General features: G+C 35.4%; 1 protein-coding gene across 1 annotated transcript in view; it reads left to right on the top strand.

The window, feature by feature from the left end:
- The window catches only part of GRM5 (glutamate metabotropic receptor 5), a 522,995-nt gene that overhangs the window by 197,027 nt on the left and 302,404 nt on the right, over positions 1-23,564 (top strand). The window contains exon 3 of the mRNA XM_040489104.1: positions 4,247-4,496. Coding sequence (XP_040345038.1) covers positions 4,247-4,496 — 250 coding nt within the window. The remainder of the gene's footprint in view (positions 1-4,246; positions 4,497-23,564) is intronic.

Below are 23,564 nucleotides of genomic sequence, written 5' to 3'. Positions count from 1 at the left end.
ATTTATAAACGTGAACCATATCTCAAATGTATATTGTGCCAAGAAAATCTCTTCGTTTCTAGATATATCCTGTTTATATTGCCATACTTTATTACCTTAATATGAAAGTATGTTTAAGCCTCAGTAACAGCAGTGGTTACTGATACTGATTGGTACCATCAGAAAGAGCCGTTATCTTTGATTATACATTATATACTAAAGGATTGTTTAGTGCCTTTAAACATAAAGTTCAAATAAATAATCCTAGGTTAGAAAGATTTAAACTTATTCTTTAGCCAGTTTTGTTTTCAGTGTGCACTTTGGAGGCCCAAATGGATGCAGGTACTTGCAGCCAACATGACATAGGTCAAATAGTACCAGTGAAAGCAACTATTTACAATTGTCCATATCTTCTTTTCAATTTCAATAACTTTAAATTATGTTATTAAATTTTCTTCACTCAAACTTGTACTTTATATTTTTCAAAATCTAATAGTACAGAAGGGTAAAAAGTGCATTTTAAGGTTCTTTTTCTTTTTTTTACCTTCATATTTCTGAGTGGGAACATATGCTTTTTTAGTGCCTACTTTTTAATTTATGGACAACAGACATCTCTTAATTCACGTATCTTCCCTTAATATAATTACATTAATAGATCAGTTTCTTATTTTTGAGATTCCAACAATTCTCTTAACCATTTCTCTTTCATTCTCTAAATCATGACTTCCAGATTGTGCGTGAAGGATTTCAACACCCAAGCTCACCCTACTTCCACTTCTCAACCTATCATCTTTTTCTTTATTTTTTTTGTAAAGGTTCATCAGATTTATTTCTGTTGCATAATGAGTTTTTTACTTTGTCTATATGTAGATTCATAAAGTTGAAAATCAGTAATAGGCGTTTGCATTATTGCAACTATAAGTAATGCAAGCTAAGAGCCCAGTAAAGCTATGATTATATTTTCTTCAGATAATTCCAAATCACCAGCCCTTTGCTGTTTAAAAGAGTGTCCGATGGATTCCTTCCTGCTTTTACCAGTTACTTAAAATGAAGCCACAAACCACTTTAATATTCTATACCATATCTTCCTTTGTCACTTTTATTTCCCTGTTAGAAAAATAAGCTTTGTTTCCTTAGTTCTTTCTCATTCTGTGCATTGCTTGAAATCTATTTCATTTCCTGTAATAAATTTATGAACTTTTTAATAGTTTCCCCTTTATTTTTATTTTTATTTATTTATTTATTTATTTTAAATATGTCTTTATTTTGAGAGAGAGGGAGAGTGTGCGCCCAGATGAGCTGGGGAGGGGCAGAGAGAAAGAGAGGGAGAGAGAGAATCCCAAGCAGGCTCCACACTGTCAACGCAGAGCCCAACACAGGGCTTGATTCCATGAACTGAGATCCTGACCAGAGCCAAGATTAAGAGTTGGATGCTTAACTAACTGAGCCACCCAGGTGCTCCTCTCCTTTATCTTTAAGTGTGTAATTCCAGAATATAGTCTTTATATCAGTTACAGAAAATCTCAACATTTCAGGCCTCCAAATTTTATTGGAATGAATGAAATGCATATTCCCATTTTTAATATCCAAATTACCATGGCTTGCTTTTATTAAATCAAAATTATTCTGCAGAATTTTCATGTCACACATATAATGAAACTATTTCCAATTTTAGTTTTAAAGAGTACTGCTTGGGTTTTGTTCTCAGAAAATCATATTTCCCCAACTAATTTAAGTTCATTCTTTAATCCAATGTTGAGTGTTAATGCTGTTTGCTCCATTATTTGTTTTAGATGCTCCAGGAGAGAGCAGTTTAACTGTACCTAGAACATTCTATAGTCCCAATAGGTGCAATTAATTGGGTTCAGGCTACCTGTTAGATATGTTGTATATTTAACATATATTGTTTTATAATATATATTATAATTATGTATAATGTTTATTGTTATATATAATATTGTATAATAACAATTATATATAATTATAAAATAATAATTATAAGCATTTCTTATCATATTTAAACTAGATATAATGTTTAACGTATATAATATACAAAATATCCATATATTAAGCAGTGTTACCTCTGATTTTCAGGTGAAAAAGCTAGATTTAGAGAGACTGTCCAAGCTAAATTAGAACTCAGATCTCTCTAATAACAAGATTCTCTCCCTATTACAAGCTGCTTCCATATAATTTACTGTATAAACAAAAACAATGTTAAAGTGTTGTTGGGAGAAGTGCTAAAGATTATGGGTTTGTCAGATATTTTTTCTTGTTTAACTGTGAATATATTGAGAACTTTTATTATTGTCATCACGATCACTGTGTACCTAATTTCACATTATGTATGCAAATACCCCAGCATTAATGATAGTATTAAGTGCAAGATAGTCAGTTGAAAAATAGAGGTCGCTAAAAATAAACCAGAGAATAATAGATTACTCAGATTAGTGTAAAGCTAGTAATTAAGGCCCTTGGGCACATTTTTCAGAGGGGGTCCTTTAAACTTTGTTAATTGCAAAATAGCTATATTGCCCACTTGCCATCATCATCGAGGTTCCTTGTTATTTTATTTCTGGAGAAAAAGGAAAGATGCAGCTGTCCCATCAGTATTTGTGGTCGGGACTTAAACTGTCCTGCCCTGCCCTTTACAGTTTATTCATGAAGATAAAACTACACAAAAACCACCCTCAGTGTCTGAGGATCTCATTTGCAGCAAAATACCTGTGCTGTAGGAAAACATACACAGGGTCAGGAGTGAGAAGATCTATGTTTAAACCAAGACTCTGCCACCTATTTGCTAAGTGTGAACTTCAATTTTATCAGTTGTGAGTGGAATTGGAAGATAATATTACCTCTATCACAGAGTTGGTACAAGGAGCAGTGAGCTGTAATCTGTATGAACAGACTTCAAAAATCAAAATGTTATATAGATATATGTATTTATAAGTTATCTCTACTCTACTCATATAGTGAAGCCAATGCAATTGAATGCCTTGTACTTCTTTATTCATTTGAGATCCCCTCATGGTGAAATTCCAATCCTCGGTCTAGTTGATTGTTAGGCTAGTTACATCCTTATGTGCCCCATAGCTTGGTTGTCTTGTAATAGGCTCCTATATTCTTAAAATCTTTCCCCCTTATCCGCCTAATCTTTTGGAAACTCAGAAAACAAGCCTGTTATGATTTATAAAGCCTTAAAATGCTCTAAAAATATCGAAAATTGAAGTATCATGACCTTTATATCAGAAAAAGAAATGTAGATATAATTGGGCTTCTGAGTCTTCCAAAAGTCAGCCATGGATGAGTGGAGGGAGCAGAATCTGCACTCTTAGATTTGAGAATTCGGTGCAGCCTTCCACCTTCTGGGTATGTAACTTTGAGTAAGTGTAAACCTAACCATCTCATCTGTTTTCTTATCTGCAGAATGGAGGTCATAATGCATACCTCAGTATATTATCGTGAGAGATAAGTGAGACCACATATATAAAGGTCTTGGTACACTTCCTGGCATACAGTTGATTGTCAGTATTGATCACCACTTTCCATTAATTTAAAGGACCACCATAGGTCCTTGGCTCCCCAAATTTGCAGAGGACATTGGAATTATTCCCCCAAATCACTAACTTCTCTGTGGTTGTGTAGAATGAAAATTTAAATATTTTTCATAAGCTTATACATTTATCTGTAACAAGACTGAAATCTCAATGATCTGGAATTTTTTGGTTGGGATAAAGCCACTAATACTTATGATTGCTAATAGAATATAATATGCATAATATTCTATAAAAATATAATACCACACAACATATAATATTCTACAACAACATCTATACTATATTTAGTATATGTATTATATCTTTAAATACAAGAGTCTGATCTGGTGGGATGAGACGGTCATGCAGTGAGAAGCAAAGGGAAGTGAGATAGAATAAAAATACAGCAGATGAAAGTCTTCTATCATCTCACACTAGAATATGAACTTTTTAAGTAAAGGGGGAGCTGAATTGCTTTTGCTTGTGCTTTTTATACTATTTTCTCTCTCATTGGAAAAAAATGTTTAAAGTTCAATGCATGTAATGTAATTTCATTGTAAATTGCCTAAAGTGAACAAGTTAGTGAAAGAGCAAAAACTTATTCAGGTCTTCAGGCTCCAAGTTCAACACTACCAAATGACCATCATGCTCCCAGCCCTTCGCACTCTAATTGGACTCAGTGCATCCGGCACTCTCATTCACTACCCCTCTACTTATCTCTTTTCACACAGGCAACTATGGAGAAAGTGGGATGGAGGCTTTCAAAGATATGTCAGCCAAGGAAGGAATTTGCATCGCTCATTCTTACAAAATCTACAGCAACGCAGGGGAACAGAGTTTCGATAAGCTGCTGAAGAAGCTCAGGAGTCACTTGCCCAAAGCCCGGGTGGTGGCCTGCTTCTGTGAGGGCATGACTGTGAGAGGTCTCCTGATGGCCATGAGGCGCCTGGGTCTAGCAGGAGAATTTTTGCTTCTGGGCAGGTGAGTGGCAATGAGAAAATTCACATGAAGGTAATAATTTGGCAATATAAAATGGTGTATTTTGGTGCATAAGGACAGATGCTTTGGAAATTTAATCTGTGTAGTAGAAGTAGAACTTAAATATCATAAAACAGCAAAGCCTGGAAATAATCATGGAAAATAAGTAGATTTGCCATGTGCTGATTAATGATGATAACAGGAATCAACACATGAGATAATGATTACTTAAGTCTTAAAAAAAATGGCTGTAAGGAAATGAGATGGGTTCTTAGAGAATTGGATAATTTCATCATTCCCTCAGGAAATAAACACTTTGAGACTTTTTGCTGTTGCTTTTGAAATTGATTTTAAAAAGAGTTATATAAACTTGTTTCTATAATATAGAATCCTAGAATTTTAAGTTTGAAAGTGAGGAATTCCTTCAGGACTAATTTTTAAAAGCATTGGAAATGGATTCATTATTTTACATTACAAAAGTGTTATTACATTGCCTGATCATCTACACTGTTACCAGACAAGTTTCTAAAACATTAACTTCTACAGGGATTGACTTTAATTATTTGGATAATTCATTTGATTGGCACAACTTGGCTTATTCCCTGCTGATGCTATTGAATCAGAATGTTAGACTTCTCTTAGAAAAATAGAAATAGTAGTGTGTGTGTGTGTGTGTGTGTGTGTGTGTGTGTGTGTGTAAAGAGAAAGAGATACTCAGAACCAATGGTACAGTTCTGGTCTGAAAGCTGGCAGACTTGGGACCCAAGAAGAGCAGATGTTTGGGTTCAGTTCTGAAGGCCAGAAAAGACCAATGTCCCAATTCAAGCATTCATGAAGGAAGAGTTCCCTCTTATTCATTCTTTTTTATTCTACTCAGGTCTTCAATAGGTTGGATGAGGGCCACCCACATTAGGGAATCAAGTTTCACCACTTAGTCTATTGATATATATGTTAATCTCACCTGGAAACACCCTCATAGACACACCCAGAATAATGTTTAGCCAAATATCTGGGCATCCCCTGACCCAGTAAATTGTCACGTGAGATTAGCCATCACAGTTAGTAAAAAGACCCCATAGTTTGACTTTATGGATGCAGTTCACTATTCTATAACTTTAAAAAGTTTTGTTATTGCATATCTTGTTTTAGTAGGCAGCCAATTAAAAAATAGAGAAAACCTAGGGGCGCCTGGGTGGTGCAGTCGGTTAAGCGTCCGACTTCAGCCAGGTCACAATCTCTCGGTCCGTGAGTTCGAGCCCCGCGTCGGGCTCTGGGCTGATGGCTCAGAGCCTGGAGCCTGTTTCCGATTCTGTGTCTCCCTCTCTCTCTGCTCCTCCCCCGTTCATGCTCTGTCTCTCTCTGTCCCAAAAATAAATAAACGTTGAAAAAAAATTTATAAAAAAATAGAGAAAACCTTCAGAACCACTGCATCTTTCTCAGTATTTCTGTCCACAATAGAACGCTAACTCACTTGTTAGTAATTTTTAATGGCTCGTTAAAGAAAACATGCTTCCTTTATTTTCTAAATGCTTAACTGACCTTCTGTGATCAGACTTGGCTCCTGCTTGGCTACATTTTATGACAGCCACTTTATGTACCTAATGCTTTTCTGTCTGACCTGATGGCAATAGATTGATGGGACTATTTTAGTATGAGGCCAACTATCCTTCATAAAAATGATATTGAGTGAGATTCCTTTTTCACTGATGTCATACATTTCATCTAAAATCATCCCTAGTTGGCAAGAGTGATGCACCAGTTAGTTTCATACAACCCAGGAACATTCTCACTGCCAATATTAAATTCTAAAGTGCAGTGTTACCACTGGGGTAAAAAGAAAAGGAAATAAAGAAGCTAGCTTTAAACCATCCTGTTTTCCTTCTAGGGTATAAGAGATTCTGTAGCTCCTATCTGCTACTTTGCCAACATTAAAGAGACAAATCGGCAGTATTTGTTTTTTAGCTATATGATTTGTCAACATGTAAATAGTTTTTGATCACATGTACACAAGGAAAATAGGTAGGTATTCACTATATTTGCCATATTCCATCTATATTTTTTATTACCAACAGTACCACAAGGCCAAAATTCTATATTTTATATATACAGATATATGTTATATATCTATATATATGTTATTTTTAAGTAATCTCTACACCCAATGTAGAGCTCAAACTTACAACCCCAAGATCAACAGCTGCACACTCTACTGACTGAGACATCCAGGTGTCCCTATTTTATATTTTTAAAATTTATTTTGTATATGTCATTTATTGGAAGTTCTCTCCATATCATTTAATTCATGGAATAAGAGATGCATAACTTTTACTTAGGTTTCTTAATCACTTCATTAATTGGCTAATAATAATTCAACATTTACTTGAGCACCAGTTCATTTCACCTTAGAGGAGTTTTGTTAGAAAAGCCATTCTTACTTACGACTTAAAAAAATAGGTTCCTATAGTTTCCACCTCTTGGCTCATATTCTTTTCTTTGAAAGTAACGTGATAGTCTTTCAGATGTTTGGTAACAGTATGATGGTCGGTCCCCTTCATCTTCCCTTTGGGATGTTCCTACTTCTTCCTTTTCTACTTCTTCATGGTGAAATGGCACTCTAGGTATTAATAAAACCATTTATCAAGACCATTTGTAGAATAATTTATGAACTGTTTTGTGCCAATTACTACTCTAAGCTCTATACATGTGTTGTTTCATTTATTTATTTGATAGATACTGACTGGCTGTAATACATTAAGATGGTTGGGATATGTCAGTGAATGAAACAGATAATACTCACTACCTTTATGGACCTTGCAGGTGGTAAATTAGGTAGAAGGTGGAGAGTGCAATGAAAGAAAAAATAAATGAATCTAAGAACAACTTCATGTTGAATTCTATTATCATCTCCATTTTATAGACAAGGATTCTAAGACTCAATTTATATTGAGTAATAGTGATGTGGAGAAGACCATATAAATGTATGCATTGAAAACAAAATTAAATATAAGTCTGTGTAATTGTAGAGACTGAGAATTTAGCACTGTGTTCTATTACTTTTCAGTAAATTTAAAATATTCCTATTCATAAGAGTGGAGGTCAAGGGTAGTGAGCAGAAAGGCAAAATTTAATAATTATGAGAATATTTAGTTCATTTACTCACTCTCATTTTCCAAGTGAGGAAACTGATACCCCCAAAGTTTGGATAACATGGTCAAGGTCACACAAAAGCCCAATTGCTGTGGCCCATAATCCAGTGCTTTTCTCTACCAGACTGTCTCCTGTAAAAGAGAAACAGTGGAGAAGTTGTCTGGTAACAAACTCCAAGTTCTTCATAGATTCTGGGTATGTAAAGAAACTATCTTAGATAATTCAAATTTAAGTTAGCATTTTTCACACCCCCCCCCCCCCCAAAATTCAGTTCACCCTATAACTCCTATAGTTGACACACAATGTGACATTAGTTTCAGGCATACAATTTAGTAATTCAACATCTCTATATGTTACACTATGCTCACCACAAATGTATGTACCATCTGTCACCATACAATGCTATTACAGTATCATTGACTATATTCTCTATGATGTACTCTTAGTAATTTGAGATTATTTTGTTTGCATATATTCTCCCAATCTCTCTGCATGCTCTTTCCTTCCCCTACCCAACTCAGACCTGGTTGGATGGTTCTTACAAATTAGAAGTCAAGGCTATGAGAAAGGAATCTATATTCACAGCTTTCTAAAGGGTCCCGTTTTGTTATAAATCTGTCCAGTTGTCATGAGACAGCCATGTTTGATAGGTCATTCAACTAAAATGCATGGTGGGACTAATAAGATAACACTGCTGCTGAGATAACTTCATCGTCAACATATCTCGCCATCTGTACTGCACATCAGAAGGGTGTTAGAGTGATATAGACCTGGCTACTGTGTCTTCTCGCTTGAACTCAGGGTAATCCATTGTCTCGTTGCCAATGAAAATGTCCTGTCCAGGTCCCTGAAATAGTCTTGCTAAACATTTTGGCCCTGAAAGCAGAATGGGATCAATAATATGAACAGTAATGAAATTTCTAAAGGTGCTTTTCTAGAATGGATACAGTGTTTTAGTTCTTTACTTGGGAAAATATCATTTGAGGAATATTATTTACAAGTTATAAACTTAAATCTGAACTTGGAAACAGGACCAACTTTTAGCAAATTAACTACTTCAAGATTGGTTTTTATCTTGTCTATAATTAACTAACACTATCTATTTGAATTAAGAATCTCTGTCCTTCAATATGATGATTGTTACCAGGCTGCCAGAGGAAATGTACTTAAATTTCAAAGTTATTTGGGAATTATAACCAGTATTTCTTATCAGGAGGTCACTCTACATCAATGTTTTTCAAAATGGAAAGGACAAGAGCTTATTCTAATAAATATCTTTGTGGCTAGAATTACAAACAATTGTTCTACTAGAACTATTATAGTAGGCATTCTTCAGAAGTAGACATTAGTCTTTATCTTTGCATATCAGGAGTATTCATTCTAAATTAAAGCCATTTTTAAAATAAGTATATTTGTCTGCACACTGGGCCATTCATTATCATTTAATTGTGATGAGAAAAAACAAAACAAAACTTATTTTCATTGAGTTCCTGTTATGTGTCAGGAGACAAGGAGAGAGGGAAAGAGAGTGGGGAAAAAGAAGGAGACAGTGAGAAGAGAGAAGAGTGGGGGTAGAGGAAGAGAGAGAGATTAATTTAATGCTCTAGGCAATGAATATGTTAAGTTTTAGGTACCTTTGAGTTTGGTAATAATGACCCCATTTTTTCAGGGGAACAAATTGAGACTCAAAGAGGTTAAATGACTGGAAAAGATCATACCAGTTTCTTATACTAGTGGCCATTCTGAGTATCATAAAGAGAGAAGTGTTAGCAACATAACTGTTTCTACACTTATGATAAGCTCCATTTAGTTTTGCTTTCTTTTTGCTTTTGTTGTTTAAGGTTTGAAACCCTTTGAAACCCTTTGAAAATTAGATAAACTCAATAAAATGCCTGGAAAATTATTGAGCTTTTTGTGATGAATGTATAGTGCAGATAAATCTATCCAGACTATGCTCTACTTTGCCTGGAGATGTTTTATACTTATCCACATTTGAGTTCAGACTAATTGTGTGATGTTCAGTCTATAAACAAGCAGTTATTTAGATGCATCTGACTCAGACCATGTGCAAAACTCTCTAAACCACGAGGGTTGAGCACAGAGGGTAAGGGGAGTGTGTGTGAAAAAGTTTGGAGAGGAGCCTAGGAGATAATATTTTCAGCCTTGTAGTATTTTGACATTTATCCCATTATTGGAGAAGCCTTTCTGTGGGGGTAATAATATGATAGATGTGATAGTTCCAAAGATAACTTGGATATAGATTATGGATTAGAAGTGATAAGGTAGATACAGAGGAAACAGTGTCCCTAATAAAAATGATAACATCAAGGACTAAGCAGCAGATCAAGAGCTATTTACTAATTAAAATGTGCTTATTATGTATTTGTTATGGTGTTATCAGGGTATATGCATATGTACAAATTCATCAAAATGTATCAAAATTGATACTCAGTACATTGAAAAAAATCAGTAGGAGCTGTTGGGTGCATTGGATATTGTAGAGAAGCATGGGGAAGACGACAGGAGTGACTCCTAAGATTCTGGTGCTTTATAACAAGATGAGTAATGATCACTACGGAGATGAAGAGAGTTGGAGAAGAATCAGGTATGAAGTAGGGAGCAGATCATGAGTTTGGTTTTGGATAAACTGACCTGATGTGCATTTCAAACATAAATATAGCCAAGAAAACTTGAGAATATGTCAGTCTGGAGCTCAAAAGAGATATGTAGCCTATAAATAAAAATGCGTGAATCATCTGAGTAATTTAGATTTATGAACAGAATGCATGAGTATGTAAAATTCAAGTTGGTGAAGTCTGAGAACTTAGCCTTGAAAGAAATCTCAAAATGTTATGATTAGAAAAAGGATGAACTATGGAAAGACCATAGGGAGAAAGCAAATCCAGAGTTGGAGGAGGAAAACCCAGAGAACGTTGTGTCATCCCAGCAAGTGTGGAATGTTTAAAGGAGGGGCTACCCGTGTCAAATAATTCTAGATCCAGTGAAAATAATACTGAAAGGGACTTTGGATTTATTGAGGTAGAAGTAATTGGTGATTTAGCAAGAGATGGATAAATGGAGAAATCAAAGTGGATTGAGAATGAAGTAGCTAAATGTTAAGTAGGAGCTGGGAAAATGAACCCATGGCATGTAAGCCACTGTTTTGTGAGGTTAAACTAATAAGAAATGGAGATTGGAGAATGATAAAACTATCTCTCAAGGAAAAATTGGATCAAAAGACAGGTGTTTAACACAGTAGTTCTTTGTTTTCCAAAAATGTAACTTATGATCATGAAAAAATAATTTTAACAGTGAACAAAGCTATACAGTGAAAAGCACTTACATTTTTATACCTGTGTTAGCACAGGGTATTAATAAATTATTTGGTATTTGCTAATTTTATAGGTGAAAACTGGCATCATAGTGTTTTAATTTGTAGTCGTTTATGAGATTCTATGTCTTTCATATGTGAATGAGTGATATATATTTATATTTTTTTCAGACTTCAGGAACTTAGTTTTTTCTGTTTATTTTTCCTTATTGATTTATACAAAAGTACTTTATAAATTAAGTAGTTCATTGACACGTGTAGCAAATATTTTCCCTCTTGTTATTTGATTTTGACTGTGGCATTTTGGGCAATGCCAGCCTTTTTCTTTTATGACTCATAAAGATTTGTAACCTGCATACACAGCCCAGTCACAGAGATTTGGTTGTTTAATTTTAGGATCCAGGTAGGATAGGGGGTTTAATAAATGAGGGAGGACACTTAATTCCATAAAACTCCTAAGATGTAGGAATCAGGGGCTGTTAAAGCAAAGGTGGATGGAGCAAGTTGAGAAGGTTAATTCCAGAAGTGGAACATATTTTTTTAATGAGGCAGGTATGTTTAAAGGTTTAAAAACAGGAAAATCACTTGATAGCCCCCATTTTCTTCCTAATTTTGGAGGCAAGAACAGAATGTGTGTGTGTTACAGGGCTAGGGGTAGCAACGGATTGAGAAGTTGCCACTAAAAGTTGAAGAACAAGGAAAACTACACTGTTAGTAAGTGATTTTATATATTATCTTCGTTTTATATTATTCTGTCTGTTACAAGCAAGAGAAAGAGAAAGATCTGTCTATACTATAATGGAGAAATACTCTTAACTGCAAATTTAACATTTGCATATGTACTGTCTCACAAGTATTGTAATGAATTGTCACTGTTAGGGTTATTTTAAAGGTTGATTAAACAACAGCCCTGTTCTCAAATTAAAAACCAATGGAAATGAGTCAAGGAGATTAATGTATCTCAGCTAATTACAGACCAAGTCTTTGATCTGTGACCAAATGGACTTCCTAACATGATTCCCCAACCCCAGAGTCACAGCGAGGGCTGGACAATAGCAGGACTTTCCTGCTATAGAAGATAGATGGCTTTCAGAATGACAGTAGGAAAACTCAGATTCAGAGTCCAGACTGCTCCATAAAAAAAGAAGAGGCTAAGTCACACCTTCTCAATTCTTCTTCCACCTTACCAGACAGGCCAGTCATTAATTCCCAGGAGAAGGGAGGGAGATGGTAAAGACAAGCTGCATGTTTTCTTTTCCTGCTTTTCCCTCCTGGAGAGGGGAAAGCTCTCTGGAATGCTACTTTGTGAAATTTAGAGTGAGAAATATTCTTCTTACTCTCTCAAGTCCTTTCTGAAGTAGATAAAGAATATTAACTTGACTTCACAAATGAAGACTCTGAGCTCAGAGGCATTACCTGTCTCAACAATATCACCATACTTATTAGATGTGCAGCTGAAATGTAAATGAAACAAGTTGCATTGTAAGGTGCTATGGATCTGACAGCTGAAAATGCCTAGAAGGAGAACATAAGGCCTTAATGTTATTGGACAGAGAAAGATTCCTGTGTGAGGGATGAAAACAACAAAGGATTTCAAAGGCCTCCTCCAGTACCGGGGCTTGAGCTTTAGAGGCACCTGTATCTCAGAGGGTTCTGGTAACTTTAAGACAAACTGCACTTGCAAAATATATTTAAGTAAAATTTAAAATAATTGGATGATAATAATAGCTCTTTATGGAGTGCTTTTTATGTAACAAGCCCTATCCCGAGTGGTTGGTTTTCCTGCATTAATTTGTTAACTTTTCGTAACATTCCTATTTGAAAGCTATTATTATTAACCTTCTTTTATTACTGAGGCACAGAGAGACAAGCAATTTGCTCTAGATCACACAGGCAGTAAGTGGCAGAGAGGGCATTAGAAGGTGGTCTGTATCCTGGGGCGCCTGGGTGGCGCAGTCGGTTAAGCTTCCGACTTCAGCCAGGTCACGATCTCACGGTCCGTGAGTTCGAGCCCCGCGTCAGGCTCTGGGCTGATGGCTCAGAGCCTGGAGCCTGTTTCCGATTCTGTGTCTCCCTCTCTCTCTGCCCCTCCCCTGTTCATGCTCCGTCTCTCTCTGTCCCAAAAAATAAATAAACGTTGAAAAAAAAAAAAAAGAAGGTGGTCTGTATCCTTAACCACTATGGTAAACTATTGAAATCTCTGATGATTCTTTATTTCAATAATAAACTTGATTCTTAGGGTATAAAAGATTAATTTATTTTCTCTATTACTGAAATAGGCAATATTTAATAAAGAGAAATTAGCAATGAAAGATGACTGTGAAAGAGAGATCCCCTTAATCCTCCTCCTCCTCCTCCCTCCTAATATAAATAAAATCGAGAGCAATCCAGATTGTGTAAACTAGAAGAATTCAATTATTAGATAGACTCTTCAGTCTGCATTACTATGTTTCCATGGCAACAATCTGATGAAATTTATTTTTCAGCAAACAGAAAAGTGTAAAGTTTCTTTATAAGAATGATCAAGCATCTGTGAAGAAACAAAGGCAAACATAGAATATTATTCTGTGGTGAAACCAGGTTAAATCCCTTTGCTCTTCCCTTGTTTTCTGGAATACTAATATGATTTGGTGGAGTGAATATCTTATGTACAGGTTTCTGTTAGTTTGAGGATACTAGGATATCATTCTAAAACAGGGGCTGGCTAACTAAGTAAGGCCTGTGAATCAAATCCACCTTCTGTTTTTGTAAATAAAGTTTTGTTGGAAAAAACACACTCATTTACACAATGTCTGTGGCTATTTTGGGGCTATATTTATAGAACTTAGTAGTTGTAACAAAGACTATATGTTAAGGCCTAAACTATTTATTCTGTGGCCTTTAAAAAAATTTTCTGACCCCTGATCTCAAGGGTTTTTTCCCCCATCTACTGAGATAGCTCTGCTTACTTACAAATATTTTAGGACCCTGAGGAGTGTTTATTCAGAGGCAGTACTGGTTTGCACATAAACTCTACATTCTTTTCAATTCTCCTTGAGGTTTGAAGGCCTCTTGTGGGTCGTGGGATCAGACAGTCCTACGAATTTTGATCAGAGTTAGAGGCACAGGTTTGGGTGCTGTGTTTAGTGTGGAAAGGTGAGCAAGAACAAAGGAGTTTGTTGTTGTTGTTGTTGTTGTTGTTGTTGTTTTAAGCATTCTGGAACATAATGTTCAAAGCAGTTGAAGTGTACAGTGCAAATACCTCTTGGGGCCCTTTGTGGCTCAGTTGATTAAGCTTCTGACTCTTGATTTTGGATCAGGTCATTATCTCATGGTTGTGAGATTCAGCCCCATGTTGGGCTCCATACTGAGCATGGAGCCTGCTTGGGATTCGCTCTCTCTCTCTCTCTCTCTCTCTCTCTCTCTCTGATCTGATTCTGTCTCTCTCTCCAAAAAATATAAATATAAATAAAAGTAAATATTGAACCACCTCTTTATTCAATCCTGAGTGATTTAATTTTATCTAAAATAAAAGAACGTACTAAGTTTAATAAAGAATGCACTGTTTGATTGTAAATGTTAGTCTTTCTTAAAAAGTTATTTTTACTCCTCTCATTTACTAAATTAACTGATGACATAGATTAAAAAATTATCCTTTCTTCTTTTATCCTTCTTCCCCATTTTCCTGAGAGTTACTTTTCTAAAAAAGAAAATTTAGTTATGTAATCCTTCTACATAATAATCTTACTTGGCTCTCTTTTTCTTTCATATTCAAGTCTCTAATTTGGCATACATGGCCCTTTAAAATATGGCCAAATCTGCCACTTATTTCCTATTATACTCAGAGGTGATATTTACAATATTGATAACTATTTACAACATGGGTCCAACTAGAACAGATGAGAATCATAATCAATGGGTACATCTGTGCCAATACATGCCACCTAAGTAGAGGAATTGCTACACTTCTATTCACCCTTTCACCACTATCAACTCCTTATCTTTCCTGTATCAAAATTCTAATAATTCACCAAACATACCAAGCTGACAGCATCACCCACACTGTCATCTCCTTGGAAAGATCTCCCTGCCTTTCTTACCGTGAAACTCAAGTGTGTCAAGTGAGACATTATCCAACAGTTTCAAAGACTTCCTAAATTCTATTAGGACTTCCACAAATCCCTTAAAGCCCCTGTGACTTTCTGTTTTTCTGTTTTCCTCTCCCTCTTCTGCACTGGAATATGAGCTCTCTGAAGTGTGCGCAAAGGTTTATTAATCCCTGTGACTTCTGGTACCTAACATATGATGAACGTTTGAGAATAGATATGACTACAGAAGAAAATCAAGTGTAGCTGTTATGTAGGGGTAGAAAAAGGCTTTCTCAACTCCAGTTAGCCTAAGTGAAAGGGAGGTTTTTCAAGCTCTTGTGGAATAGAAAGCATTATGTGAATGCAGGCCACTCTGCAAGGAAGCCAGCTAAAAGCCCCATGGTAGAGGGCAGAGGTAATTCCTAGGACACCCTCTGTGATTTCACGTGAGAGGTCTATTTCATAGGTTTTAGTGTAGAATGGGAACGTCTGGCCCTCACAAAACACATCAGTGAAAAATGAGGCACTTTCTATGAAGCTAAGTCATACAGTTGACTGATCACTTTCAATGGTGAAAGTCAAATATTAGTGAAATGGTGAGATAAGGAATGCCATGACCATGTTTGTACACATGTCTGTGCCATTTCAAAGGAAGGCTTCACAGGTTTTAGCTCCTTGCGAATGGAAAGTTTGGTTTTTTCAGGACTCTGACCATAATGCATTAGTCTTGCCAACTAAAGTGAATGTAGATTAGAAATGGTTCAGTTGTTCAGAACACTTTAAAGCTTTATAGTCATCTATAGTCATCTACTGCCCTATCAAGGCATGAATACGGATCTTTATTTTTCAAGATGACTTATAGAGACTCTCTAAATTTAACATTTTTGGACCTCTAAATCTGCTTTGTTTCTATAAGAGACCAGTTTTAGAGCAGCTTTGGGTTCATAGCAAAATTGAGAGGAAGGTAGTGACATTTCCCATAATCTCCCTCCCATACACATGCATGGTCTTCCCATTATTAACAACACCCCCTGCCCTGACCAGTGGTGAGTTTATTACAGTTGATGAACCTGCATTGATACATCATTATCACCCAGAGTTCATTGTTTACATTGTGGCTCACTCTTGGTGTTGTACATGCTATGAGTGCAGAGAAACGTATAACAAGTACCCATCATTATAGTATCATACAGAACATTTTCACTACTTTAAAAAGCCTCTCTAAATTCTGCCTGTTCATCACTTTCCCCCCACTAACCTTTGGCAACCAGTGATCTCTTTACAGTCTCCATAGTTTTGGATTTTCCAGAATATCATATAGTTGGAATCATATAGTATGTAGCCTTTTCAAATTGTCTTCTTTCACTTAGTAATATGCACTTAAGTTACCCTCATGGCTTTATAGCTCATTTCTTTTTAAAGAGGAATAATATCTCTTGGGTACCACAGTTTATTTTAACCATTCACCTACTGAAGAACATCTTGGTTGCTTCTAACTTGGTAATTACAAATAAAGCTCTTATAAACATCCCTGTGCAGGTTTTTGTGTTGGCGTAAGTTTTCAGTTCATTTGGGTAAATACCAAGGAGCATGAATATTGGATTGTGTGGTAAGGGTATGTTTACATTTGTAAGAAACTGCTAAACTGCCTTCCAAAGTGTATCATTTGTATTTATATCAAGAATGAGTAAAAGTTCCTTTTGCTCCATAGTCTTGCATTTGGTGTTTTCAGTGTTCTGGATTTTATATTTTTTTATTAAATTTTTTAAAGTTTTTACTTATTTTGAGAGACAGAGACAGCAGAGGAAGGACAGAGAGAGATGGAGAAAGAGAATCCCAGGCAGGCTCTGTACTGTCAGTGCGGAGCCTGATGCAGGGCTCAAACTCACGAGCCGTGAGATCATGACCTGAGCCAAAACCAAGAGTCGGACGCTTAACCGACTGAGCCACCCAGGCGCCCCTATATTTATTTAATTTTAATATATTTTACAGTACTATATTGATAAAACAAAGTCAAAAAAGAATATTTTCCAAACTCCCAATTTCTAAAGATGAATGTTCCTTTTTTTTTTTTTTTTAGTGTATAGTATAGTGTTAATGTAAATAGACATTACACTAATGCACATTTTTCCATTATTCCTTCTGTTTTTTCTTTACTTCTTGATTCTCACCCTACCTCACTCCTTTTCTCTTCTTCCTCCCAGGTAACAAATATGAATAACTTGGCTGTTTTATTCCTCAGATTTCTTCTTGATCTTATAGTGTACACATTCCCACCATACCAATTTTTCTTTGTTGTTGTTTTTTTTGGACTCTGAATATGTTCTGTCATACTTTTCATATACATAATCAAATATGGTTCTTTTGTAGATTCTGGATTTTCTTTGATCAAAATGTTTCTCTGAAAAAAAGAAAGAAAAGAAACATCACGTTTCTCTGAAACCAAGAGAGTACTGTTTTTTTTACCTTTATTCATTTAATCCAACCAGAATTTTTTCAGTTAACTCACTACAGTATAAGATCCACCATTATTTTCTTTAAGGTAGATTCTCAGGTGTGCCTGCAGAAGTTATTCCATAAATAATCCTTTCCCAATGAAATAACAATAATGCTTTGTTTATTAAATTTTATGTTTTTAAAATTCTGTATTTTCTGTATACTAATTTTAGATTTTTCTTTGGTACCACTATTTTCTCTTTTGCTAGCAGCATCGTGTTTTTATTATATTGTCTTTTTTAAAAAAAATTTTTAATGTTTATTTTTGAGAGACAGAGTGAGAGTGGGGTGGTGTATGAGGCAGAGAGAGAGGGAGACACAGAATCTGAAGTAGGCTCCAGGCTCTGAGTTGTCAGCACAGAGCCCAATGCAGGGCTCAAACTCATGAACCAGGAGATCATGACCTGAGTTGAAGATGGACACTCAACCAAATGAGCCATCCAGGTGCCACTATTATATTGTCTTTTTAGTGAACTTCAATAACTAGTAATGCATGCTCCCCCCATTATTCTCATTTCTATAATTATTTTTATTAAATATTGTTCATCACTAACAACTTCAAGATTATTTTTCTAATTATAAAATTAGTTTCTAAATATTAATATTTGAGGGGTTGAAATTTTAATATTAGATGTTCTAATCCAAAAATAGGGAACGGATTTTAGTCAGATGTTTATATCCCTCCATAAAGATAGATTACTTTATGAAGATTTTGTATTTTTATTGAATTATTACTGTGCTTGTAGTATTTGTTAGCATATTTTTATGTCCAGTTAATTTTTGCTAGTGTAGGGAGAGCAACTTGATGTTTGTATAATTCAAATTCCTTTTTTAATATTTGTAATTTTTTCCAGAAGCTTTGGATTTTCTAGATATGCAATAATTTTATCAGCACAAAATAATTGACTCATTTCCTCTCCATTACTTATACTGATGATTTAATTTTTCGATTTATTGTATTCACTCTAAAATTCTAAAACCTAAAATCTCTAAAACACTGGTGTGTAATAGTAATGATAACAGTATCATTTTCTGTACTTGATTTTGATGAGCTTATTTCGTTATTTTACTAATTAGGATGAAATCTGTATTTTTTTTCCTTAGCGTATTTACTTCTTTTCTTCTTTTTACATTCATTTTAGCACAAGATTTGGTGCTCATATCTTCAGCACAAGCATTGGTTGTCATATATTCAGATCCAAATACACAAAGAACATACACACATGCTCACAGACACACATACACTCACACATACTCACAAACTCAGAACAAATAAAATGAGATGTTAAATTAGGACCCTGAGTGCTGATTTCACAGTTTTCTCTATCATGAAGAATACTTTCAAAAATGACACTTGGATCTGGACAAGAAGGCAACCTGAACACACTAGTTTACCTTCCTACTGCCTTCAAATCCATTGAACTGCCATGCCATTTCATTTAGAGTAAAAGCCACAGTCTTTACAATATGTTGCCAGAGTCCCACATGTATCCCCCCACCCATCTCCTGTTGGTTCTCTCCTTTTTCACTCTGGTCCAGCCATAATGGTCTTCCTACTGTTCCTCAAAAAATCTGAGTTGCATGTTCACTTCAAAGCCTATGTATTTAGTGTTCCCTTTGACTGAAACAGTCTTCTCTGAAGTCTTTACCTGAAGTTCAGCATGCATTACCTTCTACTATGCTACATATTTTTCTTATTCACTTGGTTCATTGTCTTTCTAATCTGTGCCAGAAGATAAGCTCCAGGAGGGCAGGGAGTTTTATCATTTTGTTAATTTCTCTATCCTCTGTCTCTGGAAAAACACCCCATCCATAATAAGCACCTAATAAAAATCGTCTTTAACAAGATAGAGAACCCCTAACCCATATTTTGGCAGGGAGAATTTTTTTTTTAAACTTCCTGTTAGGACCCTGGAATCCTCAGAGATGAGAGATAGCATGTCTGTGAGAAAAAGCAAGTTTCAATCACCAGCCAAGTGAATCGTTTTATGATCTCAAAACAGCCGAGCTGGTTTCCTTGCTCTCACCAGCCTCATCTCACCAAGACACTCTCTGAACACTTGTATCTTCCTTCACCCCCAAACAAAGCTGTGGATAGAAACAGAGGCCTAAGGGGCACCTGGGTGGCTCAGTTAAATGTCTGACTTCAGCTCAGGTCGTGATCTTGTGGTTGGTGGTTCGAGCCCCATGTCGGGCTCTGTGCTGACAGCTCAGAGCCTGGAGCCTGCTTCAGATTCTCTTTCTGCCCCTCCCCAGCTCATGTTCTGTCTCACTCTCTCTCTCAAAAATAAATAATCATTAAAAAAGAAAAAGAAGAAAGAGGGGCCGAATATATTAGGACAAAATTAAAAGCTAATAGTTCCAGAGATCTCCATGAAATATGGACACACATGAGGGGATGAGTCATGTGAGACCCAGAAAGATGAGATGTGCTTGAAGATGAGGGTATTAAAATGCAAGAGTGCTGATGTGGAGTAGTGCCAAATGAGGTCATGGCCCAGGAGGTGGCCCTAGGAGAGGGTGACTGAGTTAATATAAAGGTGAATGGCACTGCCAGTCACTCACTGATTGTTACTTACATGAATGTTGAATTTGCTAGGGTTTCTGTGTTTTTAGTGTCCAAATGTTCTCATCTCATCTCTAAAAAAAAAAAAAAGAAAGAAAGAAAAAAAAAAAAGAAAAAACAAAACAAAACAAGGCCATTTGTCATGTGTACAAATCATTTATCCAGCCTGAGAAGAGAATACTATTTTTGAAAAAAAATCCATTACACATAAACTTTTTGTTTCCCACAATAGAATCTTCATTCTGGTAATATGCCAAATAACTTATAAGAGGTAACTACATTTAGTATGGTAGTCCCTCAAGAGATTATTATAGCTTGGCAATTCCATTTTTATATTTTTGCAGTTTTTATAACAGGCTGCATTATGTGGTAAAACAATTGAAAAAAGCAATGGTGAAAACTCCTGTGGGAAAATTTCATTTTTAAAAATATTACATAATCTTATGATTTCTAAGTAGACATGGAGGATATTTTTTAGCTTAGAATTTGCTACTGTACATTTTGAGGCAATATCATAACTAACAAAGTGCTAATACCTTATATTGCTGTAGTGCTTTAAAGATTACAAATGCTTTTATGTGCATTATGCAGTCTAATCCTCCGTGCCCAGTAAATGCATGATAACCATCAGGGAAAATATGTCCAGATGGCTGAAAATTGACATCGGCCACCCAAATAAACACCAGAATAGTGGCCACCAAGTGCAGGCCCATGGGCCCTTAGAAAGCTTTAATTAAAATTTCAAACGTCCACAGTGAAATTAAACAAACAATTATATGTACATGTCCATGCATCTGTGTCTGTGTATGTATAGTTGTTGTCTGCCCTTATTTTAAAAAATGATTTTTCCATTTATTTATTTCTTCAACCAGTATTTATTTGGTATTTACTATATTGCAGCACTATACATTGAATGTAAGGTGGCAAAAATGACCAATGTAACCCTGTCCTTCTGGAGGGTTTAAATAAACAACATAAAAGAACCAAATGTTTAATTCTACCTTTTCTTTATAAAGATATAATTGATGTACAAAATATTTTGGATGCATTGAAAGTATACAACTTGATGAGTTTGGATGTATGCCTAACCTGTGATACTGTCACCATAGCCAGGGTACTAAACATATCTATAATTTCCAGAAATTACCTTGTGTTTGTATGTGTTGTGTATGTGTTTTGGTAAGAATACTTAACATGATTATCTATCTTCTCAATTTATTTAAAAAAAATTTAAATTTATTGTATTGTTAACTATAGGTACTGTGTTGTACAGCAGATATCTAGAACTTCTTCATCTTGCATTACTAAAATTTTATATGCATTGTAAAACAATCCCCCATTTCCTTCCCCATCAGCCCTCAGCAACTACCATTTTATTCTTTCCTTCTGTGAGTTTGACTTTTTACATACCTCATATGACTGGCATGATGCTGTATTTGTCCGTCTTTCATTGGCTTAGCTCTTGTAGCTTGAGGTTCTCCAGATTCATCCATCTTGTAACGAATGGCAAGATTTACTTCTTTTTATGGATTAATAATATTCCATTGTATGTATATGCCATATTTTCTTTATTCATTTGTCAATGGAGATGTGGGCTGTTTCCATATTTTGATTATTATGGATAAAGTTGTAATGAACGTGGGGGTGCAGATATCTCCTCAAGATCCATATTTCAATTATTTTGAATAGACATCCATTAATGAGATTTCTGGATCATATGGTAGTTGTATTCTTATTTTTTTTGAGGAACCTTCATACTATTTTCTATTGTGGCTGCACCATTCTACATTTCTCACAACAGTGTATAAGGATTCCAATTTCTCCACATCCTCACCAATACTTATGTCTTGTCTTTTTCATAATAGCTATTCTAACATGTATAAGATATCTCATTGTAGTTTTAATCTGCATTTCCTTTATAATTAGTGATGTCAGTCACCTTTTCGTGTATCTGTTGTCCATTTGTATTTCTTTGGAGAGGTCTAGTCAAATCCTTTGTCCATTTTTTAATTGAGTTATTTGGATTTTTTTCTGTTGAGGTGTATGAGTTTCTTATATACTTTGGATATTGTCACATTATCAGGTAAATAATTTGCAAGTTTTTTTTTTTCCATTACATAGGTGGCCTTTTCAATCTGATTGTTTTCTTTGCTGTTACGAAGCAAAGTATAATAAGTGCATTGAAGAAATCATCTTTTTTAAAGTAAAATATTCTTGGGGCGCCTGGGTGGCGCAGTCGGTTAAGCGTCCGACTTCAGCCAGGTCACGATCTCGCGGTCCGGGAGTTCGAGCCCCACGTCGGGCTCTGGGCTGATGGCTCAGAGCCTGGAGCCTGTTTCCGATTCTGTGTCTCCCTCTCTCTCTGCCCCTCCCCCGTTCATGCTCTGTCTCTCTCTATCCCAAAAATAAATAAACGTTGAAAAAAATTTTTTTAAATAAATAAAAAAATAAAGTAAAATATTCTTTCTCTATTAATTAAGGATAGTTAATTTTGCTAAAAATTGGAAAACAAAAAATTGAATTGCCAATGCTCTGTTGACTCTAAATTATTTTGTCACCATGATCGTATTTTGGACCTCATTCAAGGCTTCCCCATGATGTGCATATACCTTTAAAGATACTATTTCAGAAGGAGTAGTGATGACTTTAAAAGCCAGCTTGACACCAACAGTGAGACTTGTCCTTTTCTTTTACATAAAAATAATTACTTTTTGTTGCATAACCCAGTAACTACTAAAGAAAATACAATGTGTTTGTGTTCCAAATTAGAATGCAGAATATGGTTAACATATATAATGGTGTTTGAGCATGTAGTGTTAAAGGTGAAGTAAGTAAGGATGACTGAAAATATCAAAGAAAGCATGTAGTGTCATTCATACTAAAACCCACACTGCCTTAACTTTTTCTGGTGTTCCTTCAGAAATACATAAACAGTGATAATATTTCTTATGGATAGAACTGGTATTTGCCCTAATTAACTTAATTCCAAAAGCCATGATCATTTGAGTCCAACTTGTCTTTCCTCTTTCATATTTTGAATGATTTATTCATATTTAAAACACAAAGCAGCTTTTTCAATTGTCTAGCATTCATTGCAGCTCACTTGTGATTTATGTTATCAGTCTCATTTTACAAGGATTGTTGAGGTATTAGGGGAGAGACCTACAACTGTATGTCAAGTGATGTCTATTCCCTTGTCTTGATAAAAGTCATAGAGAAGATTGATTTGCTGATTGAATACATAACACATTTCTGAATTAATATAATTAAGATGACAGAGTGGTAAATAAAGCAAATAAGACTGCCTCTTGTATTCCTGAATAATTAGGGCTGGTGCTAACATAATGCCTCTGGAGGGAAAAATTGAAGGCAACTGAGTGAAATAAGTGAAAACCTTTCAAACTTGTTTGGGTGGCATTTGCCTTATTGACTGGCAAAAATGGCATTAATCAAGGAAGAAGAAA

Source organism: Herpailurus yagouaroundi, unplaced genomic scaffold (assembly GCF_014898765.1).
Source record: "Herpailurus yagouaroundi ecotype Mexico unplaced genomic scaffold, PumYag 180, whole genome shotgun sequence".
NCBI lineage: Eukaryota > Metazoa > Chordata > Mammalia > Carnivora > Felidae > Herpailurus > Herpailurus yagouaroundi.
This window is presented reverse-complemented; position numbering and strand designations above follow the sequence as displayed.